A 16,922-nucleotide genomic window follows, 5' to 3' on the forward strand; every position below is an offset into this window, starting at 1 on the left:
GTAAAAAATATTTTAAAGATGTTACAATATAATTTACATGTCTATTAGTAAAGAATAGCAGAGGAAATTCATTTTAGTAAGGTTAAATAAAGTATAGTATTTGGGTGGAATTTTTGCCAAATGTCTGTGTAAAGATATTATGTAATAATTAGTAAGAAAAACAATAGAACATTGATCTATCTACAGGCTGCAAAAAATAGCAGAAAGAGAGGTAGGCTTAAACCATCTTTTCAAAGAGAGCCAAGAACTGTTCCTTTTACTGGAGCAGATTGTTCTGATCTTGAGAGGAAAATTACCTACTCCACACTGCACAATGGTAAGGCTAGGTCTGTTTTTTCTTAAGGGACTAAATGATCAGAAATATGGTAGAGAGAAAACCTGCAGCAATTTGATATCTCTGATATTTTAAAATGTGTTTTTTCCCATCATTTCTCTGGGATGCCCTTATCCTGAAGAGAAGGTAACAGGAAAAAGCTTCTCAGTTAGAAACTGAGATGGAGAGACAGAAATCATCAACAGTGAACAAACCAGACAAAAACACTAAACTGATCGGGTTGGGAAATGAATAAATTTTCAGTTTTGGGTTCTTTACCCATATGCCTTAAAAATCCTCAACATTCTTTATTCCTCCTAAATATAATTTTTTTCCCATTTAATTCCTTAGCTCAGGGATTGGCATTATTTTCTATGAAGTTGCCGAAGCTTAAAACCTGAATCGATCTATTTGTACTCCTCACTTCTCAAGTCTACATGGATCATATCACATAGGTGTCATTTACTATGTGTTTACCATGTACCAGGCACTGCATACTTTATAAATATTTTATCCTCACAATAACAACAGCAGGTTTTTTAATCCAACAAAGGTAGGTTTGTTTTATCCGTATTTTAAGGAAAGCACAGAATGGTTAAGATATGGTTACAATCCAATTAAGACAGAGTCTGTTTTATTAAACACTGTGGTGTACCTCCCACGCTTTCCATGACTCTTGCAAAAACATGAGCCTTCCCTTTATCACCATTCATCAAGACTGGTACAGAGCATCCAAAGTGTTCTGCCTCTGTGCCTCCTTCCAGTTCATTTTGGTAAGGATGGTAAACTCTCCGAAATATACCTGAAAATGTCTTTGTTTCAGAATCTTTGAAAGTTTCTCTCCCTAAGACATACAAATAATTTACAATGTGACTACAACTGAACATTCCAGAGTTATCTCCTAAACTTATTTTTAATAATCCCTTGACTTCAAACACACTTGCTTTTTTCAAAAACACTGTTTATTCAGTAGTGTCTTTGCTAACATTGTGTTTGTTTTTGCTATAGAAGCCCTTCTCATCCTATTCGACCTGAAGAAATTCTTTATCCTCTAAGCCAGAATTAGTCACTGTTTCTTCTGTGCTCTAAAGAATTTTTAATATATATTTAATAGAAAAACTACATTTTATAATGAATAAGACTGTCCCTTGTACCAGACATTAAATGTCTTCAGGATCATTCATTTAATCCACAAATATTTACTCATTAATTATAACTGACTTACATTAAAGTAATACCTGTTCATCAGAGACACTTTTAAGAGAGTAAAAAGGGAAGCAACAGAGTATGAGAATAAATGTGCAATACACATATCAAACAAAGGACTCATACAGAATATACAAGGAATGCCTACTAATAAATAAGAAAACACATTTACCCTAAGTTTTAAAACATGAAACACATGAACAGTCACTTCACAAAAGAGGATATCAAATGGCCAATAAATATATGAAAATATGCTCAACAACATTAGTAATCAGAGTAATACATATATTTAAATAATTTTTAGTCAATCTCTGAAATGGTTAAAATGAAAAGATTGACAATACTAAATGTTAGTGAGAATATGAAGTTAACTGGAGTTCTCCAGTAGTCTCCTACATTGCAGGGGGATTTTTTTTTTAATGCCTGTGACCCCAGGGAAGCCCCCTAAAATGCTGAAGAGAATATAAATTCATCATGTATTTGGGAAAATGGCAGAATTGAGTAAAAACAATCATTTATATACCCTATGATCTAGTACCTCTAGATCATATCTAGCTTGTCTATTAAGTGTATATCTAATGAGATTATGTGTACCTATATACATCAAAAGACATATTCAAGATTGTTTATTACAGCATTATTTATAACAGCTGCTACTTGGAAATTACCCAAATACCCTTCATCGTAAGAATGGATAACTAAATTACACATTCAATATAACAAAAACACAAAAATTAACCATTGCTATACAGATAAAAATAATTCACGGTGATAGAAATCAGGCAGTAATTACATTTGAGAAGAGGTAAGGTGTAATGATTGGAAGTGAGTATAGGGAGATTTCTGTGATGTTATGATATTCTCTTTATCTGTGGTGGTTATTCAGATGTGTTATCTGTGATAATTAAACAAGCTTTACATTTATGATTTTATGTCTTTTGTGTACAACTCATATAAAATATTATACATCATTAAAAGGTGTACTTTAGGAAAAAGAACCCACACAAAAGCTATGAAACTGGATGAGATAACCAAGTTTAAATACAGAAGAAACAAATGTCAAATAAATTATTATTAAATAAATGAATGGGTAAATCAGAGATTTAATGAAATTTAAGAACAGCAATCCAAATAAGAAAAGGGGTATCAGAAAGTAACACATATTGAAGTAAACATTTCCTAAGTCAGTTTGATATATTCACGTAAGTAGATCAGATAAATATTGTGTTGTATCTACACTACTACTAATGCTCATTATCATAAAAGAATCTGGACTCTGGGTCTGAATCTAACTTCCGCACTATTTGCTATGTGACTTTGGACACTCTTAATGCTTTTGCCTCATCTTTCTCACTTATGAATAGGAACAAGAAGAATACCCACTTTATATGTTTGTTATGAGGATTAAAATCAGTTAGTTGTTTTAAAGTAACTGCCACAGTGTTTGAGACATTGATCGTTAAACAAACAAACCAGTTCGGTTCAGTTCAGTCGCTCAGTCACAACTGACTCTTGCGACCCCATGGACAGCAGGCACGCTATGCCTCCATGTCCATCACCAACTTCTGGAGTTTACTCAAACTCATATCTATCGAGTTGCTGATGCAATCTAACTATCTCATCCTCTGGTGTCCCCTTCTCCTCCCACCTTCAATCTTTCCCAGCATCAGGGTCTTTTCTAAGGAGTCGCACCAGGTGGCCAGCCTATTGGAGCTTCAGCATCAGTCCTTCCAATGAATATTCAGGACTTATTTCCTTTAGGATTGACTGGTATGATCTCTTTGCAGTCCAAGGGTCTCTCAGAGTCTTCTCCAACACCACAGTTCCAAAGTATAATTCTTCAGAGCTCAGCAATTTTTATGGACCAACTCTCATATCCATACATGACTACTGGAAAAACCATAGCCTTGACGAGACAGACCTTTGTTGGAAAAGTTATGTCTCTGGTTTTTAATATGCTGTCTCGGTTGGTCATAACTTTTCTTTCAAGGATCAAGCGTCTTTTAATTTCATGGCTGCAGTCACCATCTGCAGTGATTTTGGAGCCCAAGAAAATAAAGTCTCTCACTGTTTCCCCATCTATTTGCCATGAAATGATGGGACCAGATGCCATGATCTTAGTTTTCTGAATGTTGAGTTTTAAGCTAACTTTTTCACTCTCCTCTTTCACTTCCATCAAGAGGCTCTTTAGTTCTTCACTTTCTGCCATAAGGGTGGTGTCATCTGCATATCTGAGGTTATTGAGATTTCTCCCAGCAATCTTGATTCCAGCTTGTGCTTCATCCAGCCCAGCGTTTCTCATGATGTGCTCTGCATATAAGTTAAATAAGCAGGGTGACAATATAGAGCCTTGACATACTCCTTTTCCGATTTGGAACCTGTCTGTTGTTCCATGTCCAGTTCGAACTGTTGCTTCCTGACCTGCATACAGATTTCTTAGGAGGCAGGTAAGGTGGTCTAGTATTCCCATCTCTTTCAGTATTTTCCACAGTTTGTTGTGATGCATATAGTCAAAGAATTTGGCACAGTCAATAAAGCAAAAGTAGATGCTTTTCTGGAACTCTCTTGCTTTTTCAATGATACAATGGATGTTGGCAATTTGATCTCTAATTCCTCTGCCTTTTCTAAATCTGGCTTGAAAATATCTGGAAGTTCATGGTTCATGTACTGTTGAAGCCTGACTTGGAGAATTTTGAGCATTAGTTTCCTAATGTGTGCTGCTGCTAAGTCGCTTCAGTCGTATCTGACTCTGTGCGACCCCCAAGACGGCTGCCCACCAGGGTCCCCCATCCCTGGGATTCTCCAGGCAAGAACACTGGAGTGGGTTGCCATTTTCTTCTCCAATGCATGAAAGTGAAAAGTGAAAGTGGAGTCATTCAGTCGTGTCCGACTCCTAGCAACCCCATGGACTGCAGCCTAACTGGGTCCTCCATCCATGGGATTTTCCAGGCAAGAGTACACTGCCTTCTCCTAATATGAGATGAGTGCAATTGTGCCATAGTTTGAACATTCTTTGGCATTGCCTTTCTTTGGGATTGGAATGAAAACTGACCTTTTCCAGTTCTGTGGCCAATGCTGAGTTTTCCAAATTTGTTGACATAATGAGTGCAGCATTTTCACAGTATCATCTTCTAGGATTTGAAATAGCTCAACTGGAATTCCATCACCTCCACTAGCTTTGTTCGTGGTGATGCTTCCTAAGGCCCACTTGACTTTGCATTCCAGGATATCTGGCTCTAGGTGAGTGATTATACCATCGTTATTATCTGGGTCATGAATCTTTTTTGTGCAGTTCTTCTGTGTATTCTTGCCACCTCTTCTTAATATCTTCTGCTTCTGTTAGATCCATACCATTTCTGTCCTTTATTGTGCTCATCTTTGCATGAAATGTTCCCTTGGTATCTCTAATTTTCTTGAAGAGATCTCTAGTCTTTCCCATTCTATTGTTTTCCTCTATTTCTTTGCATTGATCACTGAGGAAGGCTTTCTTATCTCTCCTTTCTGTTCTTTGGAACTCTGCATTCAAATGGGTATATCTTTTCTTTTCTCATTTGCCTTTCACTTCTTTTTTTTTTCACAGCTATTTGTAAGGCTTCCTCAGACAACCATTTTGCCTTTCTTTTTCTTGGGATGGTTTTGATCCCTGCCTCCTGTACAATGTCAGGAACATCCATCCATTGTTCTTCAGGCACTCAGTCTGTCAAATCTAATCCCTTGAATGTATTTGTCACTTCCACTGTATGATTGTAAGGGATTTGCTTTAGGTCATACCTGAACGGTCTAGTGGCTTTCCCTACTTTCTTCAATTTAAGTCTGAATTTGGTAATAAGGAATTCATAATCTGAGCCACCATCAGCTCCAGGTCTTGTTTTTGCTGACTGTATAGAGCGTCTCCATCTTTGGCTGCAAAGAATATAATGAATTTGATTTCAGTATTGACCATCTGGTGATGTCCATGTGTAGAGTCTTCTCTTGCGTTGTTGGAAGAGGGTGTTTGCTATGACCAGTGCATTCTTTTGGAAGAACTCTATTAGCCTTTGCCCTGCTTCATTCCGTATTCCAAGGCCAATTTTCCCTGTTACCTCAGGTATTTCTTGACTTCCTACTTTTGCATTCCAGTCCCCTATAATGAAAAGGACATCTTTTTGGGTGTTAGTTCTAGAAGGTCTTGTAGGTCTTCATAAAGTCGTTCAACTTCAGCTTCTTCAGCATTACTGGTTGGGGCACAGACTTGGATTACTGTGATACTGAATGGTTTGCCTTGGAAATGAACAAACAGATCATACTGTCATTTGAGATTGCATCCAAGTACTGCATTTTGGACTCTTTTGTTGACTATGATGGCTACTCCATTTCTTCTAAGGGATTCTTGCCCACAGTGGTAGATATAATGGCAAAATGATTTGATTTTGTGAGTTCATATTACTAAAGTTCATTTAAATCAGTAAACTGAAAAACTATTAGATACAATAACAGTGTTTCATAAAAAGTAGTGAAAGGATTCATTCAGCAAACAAACAGATTTTCTATAACCTAGCAATAATCATTTAAAAATACAATGTAAGAATTCTGCTTTTGGGTAGAGTGCAATAGATCACAGCAGGTCAATACTTAACACCATAATGAGTAGAATCAATCAAATAGTTACCAAAATCCTACTTTTATAGACAGCAAGGAGCTTCAGACCAATAAACTAGACAAAATAAAATTATATGAGGAAAGTTTTCTAAGTTAAAATATAATCTCTGGCTTTTCCACCCACCCATCTCCACTGCGGGTATTTGCTGATTTTGGTCATAGGGCTGACCATCAGCGTTTCCAGGCAGAGAACTTTTGTTGGGATTTAAAGAAACCAGAAAGCTATTAGACATTTAGAAATTGGAAACCTGAATAGACTTAAACAAATGGCTGTTTTTTCCCTGGGAGCAATTGTGGATTGCAGTGCTGTACACAAGTCTGTAAGGCTAGACAAAAAACTATTGAAAGGCAGAGTACAATCTTTTGCATTCTTCAAAGATCTGCTAGGGAAGTAAGCCTGACCAAAGAACAATGAAACTTCCCACTTCAAGATATTTGCCAGTGTTTGAGGCTTATATTGGTTAGGCTGGAGGCAAGAGAGTCAGGTTAGAATGTAAGACTATTAAAGCTAAGGCTCCTACAGCGACAGGAAGGAATGGATGAAAACCCACCATATTCCCCATCCAGCTCTAACCCAGCGAATTTTCTGACTGAATTGGAGTGATCACTTCCTCATATTTTCTGCCTGTTGGCAGAACTGAAGACATTATGATGGATGATAAATCATCTATAACCAATATGGTTCTTTTACAGACAAAAATAGATTCACTGGGAAAATATTATAAAAGTTTAGTGATTCCGTTTGCAAATACAAATAAATTTATACACATAAATTACAAATGGATTAAAGTTAATATTTAAATATCTCTATTTTAAATAAATTCACCCAAGTGGCAATATAAATTGGCACAACTACTTTAGAAAACAGTCTGTGAGTTTATCCAGAAAATATATATTACTGAAACTCAGGAATTTCATTCCTCACTGTATACTTCAGTGAAACTCTTACATATATTTTTATAAGACTATTCTAGCATCAGTTTTCTTAATAGCTCCAAGTGGAAATAAGTTGAATGTCCATCAACAGAAGGAGTTCTCAATAATTTGTGGCACAATGTACTGTTTTACAGCAAAAAATAAAACAAAACAAAACAGTCCCCCTAAAACCTTAGCTATAGACAACAACAGGATGAATCTCACAGCATTGAAAAAGCAAGGCACAACAGATTGTATTCAATTCATATAAAGTTCAAAGAGAAACAAAAATAAATTATAATATTTATGGATGTATACATGTATAGTAAAACTAAATAAAAGCAAGGAACTGATAATGATAAAAATTCAGAATATTGGGTGGAAGAGATAGTTGTGATTGGGCCAAGAATGTGTTTGCTCTTTATCCCTTAAGGCTTTTGCCAAGCATCTATTCACTCTGAGGTCATTTACTATAATTAATAAATGTATGCTTAATTCAAACTATATATGAACTAAATAATGATTTCTAGTACCAGAAACATTGTAAAAGACTACAACATCTGACAAAAATTGAATTATGCTTCATCAACCAATCATATCCTTTTCAGAGTAAATATACAGATGGTGGCTCAGATGGTAAAGAATCTGCCTGCAATGTGGGGGACGCAATTTCGAACCCTGGGTTGGGAAGATCTAGGATGGGAAGATCCCTTGGAGAAGGCAATGGGTAATTAGTCCAGTATTCTTGCCTAAAAAATTCCAAGGACAGAGGAGCCTGGTGAGCCACAGTCCATGGCCTTGCAAAGAGCTGGACACAACTAAGGAAGTTAACATTTCACTTTCATACAGATGCATATTGATTTATACATGGTATACTATGGAAAGTGTAGTTCAAATTTGAACATAATTGTACTATTTAGATAGTTTTAAATTACTCATATATTAGCCAAGTAAAATAAACACTACAACCAGATGTTTCACATTACCTCTAAACAAAACAAAAGGAAAATACTAATGCTGCCAAAGAATGCTGACAAGATATTTTATGACAATTTTTCTTCCAACACTTTTGAAAGGAAGAATCAGTTTCACAGTTTTTTATGCCTCAGGCCTCAAATTCTCTGAAGTTGTTTTAGCTGTAATAACAGGAACTGATGGGAAAAAAAAATCACTTATTATATGTCATCCATGAATCATGCTTTTTTTCCCCAAGGAATCTCTTGAGGAATAACTGTCATAATTCTAGAATTTAAAAAAATCATAATAAAAAACTATTCTTTTAGAGAAAAAGTCACTGCTAAAAATAGGCAACATTTCTGCTTATTAATTAAACTAATAAAAGAGTATATTTATCCTCTGTTTCTAGGATGGACCTTCCCCAAAGCAACAATTTTGGTCCACTACTAAGATTTCATATAACTCTTTTAGGTAATTCCATTTAGTAGCATGGCTCAACTAACTTTTGCATAATGACAAAATCTCAGTATCAACTGAAAGATGGTATTATCTTTCTTTTGAGTTACAGGCTGATTAACATAAGGTCACTTAAGAGGAACCTCAAATTCAGTAAGTCCAAAACTTACCCCACTTGCTCTCAAACATTCCTTTTTCCTCTCCTCTTTAGATTAACAGCAACACAATCTACTTAGATTCCCAAGCCAGAAACCTGAGTCAATCTTTCCACTTTCCCTTAGATATTCAATAAATCACCAAGTACGGTTGATTCTATTTTCTTAAATAATATTTCTTGAATATGAGTTGTTTTTCTTCAACCTAATGGCCATGCCTTAGTTCAAGTCTCAATCACTGCCTATAATCCTGCAATCTGGTTTCCTTCCTTATAAATGGAACCTCTTCTTCTCCACTGAAATAAGATCTCTCATTTATCAAAATAAAGTCATCACCCCGATTATGCCACTTTCTTTCTTAAAATCACATAATGGCACTTGATAGTTTTCAGTTTCTTAACCTAGCATAAAGGTTCATTGCCAGTCCTACATCTCAACAGTCTTTATTTTATACCCTATGATCTGGTGTCATATTATCTCCTATTTATGATTTCACAAATGCCTCTGCTTCTATATAGAATTTCAGTTTGCTCAGTATACCTCTTGGAAAGATTTTGCTGATTATCTTTTTTGAATAAGTGTCCTACCTATATATTCCATAGAATATTTTCTTCACCTTTATCATTTAACACATATTGCAATTATAAGAGCACCTTTAAGCATCACAAAAAATTAATTTCAAGAAGCTCAGTTTTATTAATTCCTATTTTATCTTCTGAAAAATGAGGGATCTGGATTAGACTTAAGGTTCTTCCCAGCTAAACTATTTTATGAATTTATATCAAGTTGGAAAGAGTCTCTTGACATGCCTGACTTTTCTCCCCAACTTTCTGCTAGAATGTAACCATGGTATTAATTCCTGATGTTGCCCATACAAAACACCTGAGATACTGAAAGTAACAGAATATAACATAAAGATTAATGAATTTAACTTATTTAAAAATAATGTAACAATTAAAGAACTATTTACTAACAGCTTGAATTTATTGAAATTGATTTAGAAAAGTGTGATCAAATCAAAGTTAACAATTTGTTAAGATCTTTACATGTCATTGTTAACAGTGTAACTCAGTCTTGTTTATCCTTGACTACTACTATCCAGTTGTTAAATTTTATTCATGGAAAAGATAGTAAGTTCAGTTCTCATTAGATTTTAAACTGCTTTTAGAGAAGGGCCACACGTTATGCAAGAATACTAATAATCCACAGAATTTAGTAAGATGTAAAGACAGAAAAATGTGACTATGCTGTAATATTCAAAAGAGTAAGGTCAATTTTTCAGTTATTGTACTGTTAATTTTAAATTTAAATTGGCCTACTGTGTTATCAAAGGAGCCAGAAAAATTTATTAGAAGACTAATATTATTTACAACTGGTGAGAGACTGTAAGAAAAAGAAATTAAAATGATAAAGAAATACTTTATGCACAATAATGCTTATATACAGTGCTTTCTTAAGTAAATTTTCAATGAGTTTTACAAGAAAGGGTTCCTTTTTTGATTTTCCTACCATGTATTGATGATGGTAGATGAAATCTGATGATGATTATCTGATATGCATATTTTAATTCAAACAGAATAACTGGGAGTTAAATGATATCCCAACACAAGTAAAGATTCAATAGTATAAAGAAAAGACAATTTGTTGCCCACCTTCCCTCCAAGATACTAAGTTTTTGTAGAGGTGAAAAATGCCATACTATACCTTGATTTCTTCTATTTCATCTGGTACTATCTTGTATGCTGATATAGTCCCACCCAACCTGAAATTAGGAGAAAAAAATATTCTCAAAACCAGCAACAGTGTATTAAAAAATATGGACTATTTTTGCCATTAGCAGCCGAGTGCCACCAGTACTTGCCCATTACCCACCCCAATAACTATGGAGGAGAACAACCATTTTGTGCTCAGGTTTTCCATATAGTAGTTTAAAAAGACAGATAATAAATGACTACTGAAGGAGGAAACATAAGTTAGATTTTTAACAATAATTAAGCTTCTCTTATTGATGGTTTTTATGATGCTCAAACTGCCACTTTGATTAATAGATTCTGTCACAACTAAGATGTATCAAGAACAGTATCTGACATTTCTGTTTTCATGGCATCATGAAACACAGCTAGGTTTAAAATACTTATACCATCAGTATTCTACAGCACTGCACTCAGGTAGACTGATTCCAAATTTCATGTTATTTTCCTTACAACATTCTGCTTTCCTGACTCAAGGAAGGACAATGCTAGAAGTAACAGTAGAGAAATTTACTCTAGTCAATATGTGAAAGTATTACATTGGCAGTAACAGTGGTAGTCATAGCAATACTACTACAGTTGGTAGTATACTGAGTATTTACTATATGCCAAACACTCAATTGTCAGGTTTTACGTGTTTTTTTTTCTCATTTAACTCTAATAAATTATAATAAGGATTATGAAAAAATGAGACAAGCAATTTTTGAAAGTCTCACAGCTAGAAATGGCAGACTGGGCTTAAGATAAGCAGTCCTATCTTCCAAAAATTGATAAGCAGATTCTTAAATTCATATGGCAATTTAAGGGACACAGAATAATCAATCTTGAAAACATGAAAGTTGGAGGATTTATATTTTCTGATATCAAGTTACTAAAGAGCTACAATAATCAAGACAATGTGGAGCTGGCATAAGAATAGACATACAAAGCAACAGAGTACAACTGAAAGTCTGGAAACAAATATCACATTTATGATCAACTAGCTTTTGTTTTCCTTTTATTTTATTGTAACTTACTTTTTGCTCATTAAATAAATTTTATTTTATTGTAAATATTGCAATTTGACATTTTAACCATTTTTAAGTGTACAATTAAATGATAAATGATGGGCAACCATCAGTACTACCTATTTCTAAAACTTACCCATTACATAAACAGAAACTCTATTAAAAAAAAAACAACAGAAACTCTATAATCATTAAGGAATAACTTCTCATTTTCCCCTACCCCCATTTCCTGGTAACTACTAACCAACTTTGTCTTTATGAATTTGACTACTCTAGGAAACTCACAAAGAGAAATCATACAATACTTGTCCTTTTGTGTCTGGAATATGTTACTCTGCCTAGTTTTCAAGCTTCATCCACACTGTAGCATAGAACTTCATTCCTTTTTTATGACCGTATGATTTCCACTGTATGTATATACCATATTTATTTATCCATTCACCTGTTAATGGAAACTTAGATTGCTTAAATTTTTTGGCTACTGTAAACAATACTGCAATAAACATTAGCACACAATATCCGAATCTCTCTCTCCAGTTCTTTTGGTTATTTACCTAGGAGGTGGAACTGCTCAATCATATAGTAATTTCAAGTTTAGCATTTGAAAGACCACCAAACAGTTTTCTGAAGTGGCTGTACAGATTTTATTCATACATTACCACCAAGAATGCATGAGGGTTCCAATTTATCCACATCTTCATCAATATTTGTTATTCTATTTTTTTAATGGCTACCCTAATGGGTATAAGGGAGAAGGCAATGGCAATCCACTCCAGTACTCTTGCCTGGAAAATCCCATGGACGGAGGAGCCTGGTAGGCTGCAGTCCATGGGGTCGCACAGAGTCGGACACGACTGAAGCGACTTAGCAGCAGCAGCAGCAATGGGTATAAGGGCTTCCCTGGTGGCTCAGAGGTTAAAGCATCTGGCTGCAATGTGGGAGACCTGGGTTTGATCCCTGGGTTGGGAAGATATCCTGGAGAAGGAAATGGCAACCCACTCCAGTATTCTTGCCTGGAGAATCCCATGGACGGAGGAGCCTGGTGGGCTACAGTCCACAGGGTCGCAAAGAGTCGGAAACGACTGAGCCGACTTCACTTTCACTTTCAATGGGTATAAAGTATCTTTGCGTATTCTTATTGGACACTTGTGTCTCTTATCTAAAGAAATAACAATTCAAGTGCTCTGACAATTTTTTAATTGGGTTTTCTTTTTGCTGGTGAGCTGTAGGAGTTTGTTTTTTTTTAATGTATTCTGCATATTAAACCCGTATCTAAGATATTATTTCCAGATATTTTCTCTCATTCTGTAGGTTGTCTTTTATTTTCTTGATAATAGACTTTGATGCACAAAAACTTTTAATTTTGGTGAAGTCCTGTTTATGTACTTTTTTCTTTTATTGCTCACCTTACTGGTGTAATGCATAAGAATCAACTGCCAAATCCAATGTCTTGAAGGTTTATTACTACATTTTCTTGAAAGTGTTTTATTATTTTAGTGCTTCTATTTAGGGTACTGATCCATTTTGAGTTAATGTTTGTATATGGCACGAGATACCATTTTAAGTTAATTCTTTTCCATGTGGAAATCCAATCATTTAGCACCATTTCTTTCCCAAAGCTGTTCTCATAGCTTTGACTCAGCACCCTTGTCTAAAGTCAGTTTTCCATGGATACAGGTTTATTTCTGGATCCTTAATTTTATACTATTGGTCTATAGGTCTGTCTTTATTTTTAGATGCTATTTTAAATGGAGCAGCTTTAAATTTGTTCTTCAGATTGTTCACTGCTGATGTGTAGAAGCAAATGGTTTTCCTGTGTTGATCTTATACTCTGCAACTTTGATGAACTTGATTATTGATTCTAGTAACTTTCTTTTGGATTCTCCAGGATTTTCTATACACAGGATCATGTTATCTATGAATAAAGACAGATTTACTTCTCACTCAACTGTCTGGATACCTTTTATGTTCTGCCTTTGTCTAAATACTCTGGTTAGAACTTCCAATGTAATGTTCAGTATCAGTGGTGAAGCTTTCTATTTTTCACAATTGAATATGATGTTAGTTGTGGGATTTTCACAAATGCTTTTTATCAAGTTAAGTAGGTCCCCTTCTATTTCTAGTTTTCTGAGTGTTTTTACCATGAAGAGATGCTGGATTTTTGTTAAATGTTTTCTCTGTGTCAAATGAGATGATCATCTGGTTTTTTGCCTTTCAATCTTTCTATTAATGTGGTATATTACAGTAATTAATTTTCTTATGTTGAACTACCCTTGAATCCTGGGGGTAATCTGACTTGGTCACCATGTATAATCCTTTTAATACGTTGTTGGATTCAGTGCCTTAATATTTCCTTGAGTCCTCAAAAAAAAAGGATTATACATGGTGACCAAATCAGATTAACCCAGGAATTCAAGGGTAGTACAATATAAGAAAACATCGAACTTTCTTTGGGATTGGAATGAAAACTGACCTTTCCCTATCTGTGGCCATCGCTGAGTTTTTCAAATTTGCTGGCATATTGAGTGCAACACTTTAACAGCATCATCTTTTAGGATTTGAAATAGCTCAGCTGGAATTCTAACACCTCCACTAGTTTTGTTTGTAGTAATGCTTCCTAAGGTCCACTTGACTTCACACTCAAAGACGTCTGGCTCGAGATGAGTGACCGCAGCACTGTGGTTATCTAAATTAAAATTCATTAGAAATAGAAATATTTAAAGGTAATTAAAAAGTTTCTCAAAAATAGTTTGATTTTTCTCCCCAAGTCATATCTTCCTCTTCTACAGTTTTCCCCAATTTTTGTTATGATAAATGTTAATTGACCCAGTAGTACATGTCAGAAGTGTAAAAATCTTTTAAATGTCTATCTTTCTCAACCCCTACATAACATTCCCTGGTGGCTCAGATGGTAAAGTGTCTGCCTACAATGAGGGAGACCTGGGTTCAATCCCTGGGTTGGGAAGATCTCATGGAGAAGGAAATGGCAACCCACCCCAATATTCTTGCCTGGAAAATCCCATGGAGAGAGGATCCTGGCAGGCTACAGTCCATGGGGTCGCAAAGAGTTGGACACAACTGAGTGACTTCACTTTCACATAATTTAATGACAGTCATATTTTTATTTGCCATAATTTATCTGGAAAATATTCATTCCTCAATTTTTACTTTATTACTTTAATATTTTATTTATTTATTTTTTTTAACATAGTGAAAACTTTTATATTTGGAATTAGCCAGCTGGACTCAGTTTAGATGATGCCAATTTTGTTGGCAACATCCAAAGCATCATAGTCGGGAGCCAGTAGAACATATGCCTTCTTCTCTCCATCAGGCCTGATCAGAGTATTGACCTTAGCCACGTCAATGTCATAGAGCTTCTTCACAGCCTGTTTAATTTGGTGCTTGTTGGCCTCGACATCCACAATGAATACCAGTGTGTTGTTGTCTTCTATTTTCTTCATGGCTGACTTGGTGGTGAGGGGGAATTTGATGATGGCATAGTGGTCAAGTTTGTTTCTCCTAGGGGTGCTCTTCCGAGGATATTTGGGCTGCCTCCTGAGCTGCAGTGTTTTGGGCCGCCGGAAGGTGGGCGACGTCCGGATCTTCTTTTTTTTGTGGCTGTGGAACCTTTCAACACTGCTTTCTTGGCCTTCAAAGCCTTTGCTTTGGCTTCAGCTTTAGGAGGAGTAGGGGCTTCCTTCTTCGCCTTTGGCGCCATCTTCAGATTTTATTATTTCTAACCATGGTTTTAGGAGTATCCTCATCATAGCTGTACAAAGCTTATCTTTCCACGATGTAATTTTTGCCATGTCACATCCTAATTAATAAATGGGCAATACCTTAAGAAGTGTGACAAAAATTCCTTTTATAAACTTGACTCCTTAAGTCTATTTCTTGTTTCATTTCCTGTCACCCCTTCATAATACCTGTTTGTTACAGCCATGCCCAACTGTCAATAGTTTCATAAATGCATTATGCAACCCTTTGCTTTATGTCTCTCAATTACCTGTATCTTGAATATTCTTCTCCATCCCCAAAACTTCAAATCACCATTCAGGAATCAAATACCACTTTCAGAACACTTATACAAACTCTGGAAGCAGAAATAGGCCCCTTCTCTACTATGACTAGTGCCTTACTCATGGCATTATAGCTTTTGTTCTATTATTGTAATTATCTGCTTAGAGATCTATATTCTCCACTAGATAATGAAGGTATAGATTATATTTAAATTACTTTCTATATTTGGCAAATAGTGAGTACTTATAGTTTGAAAAATCAGCATACATTTGGTGAATGAATGAATTAGTTCAGGGGAATCAGACATATGACATTTCACCAAGATCCTCAGCAAAAATCTTTTTTCAAAGCAGTATCTCCAGACTTCTGGATCAACATGGTGAAGTAGGAAGATGTGGAAATCAACATCCTGCATAAACACATCAAAAATACATCTATATTACTCTAGAAGGTGGGTTAAAACAGATCTTGGTTTATGGAAGAGTGTGTTCTGCCTATGTTTTCCTCTAGGAGTTTTATAGTATCCAGCCTAATATTTAGGTCTTTAATCTATTGTGAGTTTATTTTTGTGTGTGGTGTTAGGGAGTTTTCTAATTTCATTCTTTTATATGAAGCTGTCCAGTTTTTCAAGTATTACTTATTAAAGAGGCTGTCTTTTCTCCACTGTACATTCTTTGCTTCTTTTGTGATAAATTAATAGATCATAAGTGTGGGGGGTTATTTCTGGGCTTGCTATCCTGTTCCATTGATCTATAAGTTAGTTTTTATGCCAAAACCATATGGTTTTGATTACTGTAGTTTTGTAGTGTAGACTGAAGTCAGGCATCTAATTCTTTCCACTCTATTTTGCTTTGGCTATTCAGAGTCTTTTGAGTTTCCATACAAATTGTAAAATATTTTTGTTCTAGATCTGTGAAAAATGCCACTGGTAATTTGATAGGGATTGCATTAAGCCTGTAGATTGCTTTGGGTAGTACAGTCATTTTCACAATATTGATTCTCCCAATTCAATAAAATGGTATATTTCTCCCATCTGTGCCATTTTGATCTTAAATCTTACAGCTTTCCGAGTAGAAGTCTTTTGTCTCCTTAGGTAGGTTTATTCCTAGGTATTTCATTCTTTTTCATGTGACGGTAAATGGTATTGTTTCCTTAATTTCTCTTTTACCTTCTTTACTGTTGATGAGAATGTAAACTGGCACAAACACTATGGAGAACAGTACGGAGGTTCCTTAAAACATAAAAAGAGAGCAACCATATGATGCAGCAATCACACTCCTGAGCATATACCTGGAGAAAATCATAATTTTAAAAGGTACATGCACCCCAGTGTTTACTGCAACACTATTTTAAATAGTTAGGACATGGAAGCAACTTAAATGTCCATCGACAGAAAAATAAAGAAGATGTGTTTCATATACAATGGAATATTATATTATTCAGCCATAAAAAAGAATGAAACAGTGCCATTTGCAACAACATGGCTGGACCCAAAGGCTGT

The 16,922-nt window shown here is 35.3% G+C and overlaps 1 protein-coding gene and 1 pseudogene across 13 annotated transcripts in view; both read right to left on the reverse strand.

Moving 5' to 3' along the window:
• The window catches only part of GPHN (gephyrin), a 524,697-nt gene that overhangs the window by 320,638 nt on the left and 187,137 nt on the right, over positions 1 to 16,922 (reverse strand). For all 13 annotated transcript variants that reach the window (XM_044924834.2, XM_044924835.2, XM_044924839.2 and 10 more), the window contains exon 3: positions 10,345 to 10,402. In XM_044924834.2, coding sequence (XP_044780769.1) covers positions 10,345 to 10,402 — 58 coding nt within the window. The remainder of the gene's footprint in view (positions 1 to 10,344; positions 10,403 to 16,922) is intronic.
• Positions 14,604 to 16,502, reverse strand: LOC112587802 (annotated as a pseudogene).

The sequence above is a fragment of the Bubalus bubalis genome, chromosome 11 (assembly GCF_019923935.1).
Source record: "Bubalus bubalis isolate 160015118507 breed Murrah chromosome 11, NDDB_SH_1, whole genome shotgun sequence".
NCBI lineage: Eukaryota > Metazoa > Chordata > Mammalia > Artiodactyla > Bovidae > Bubalus > Bubalus bubalis.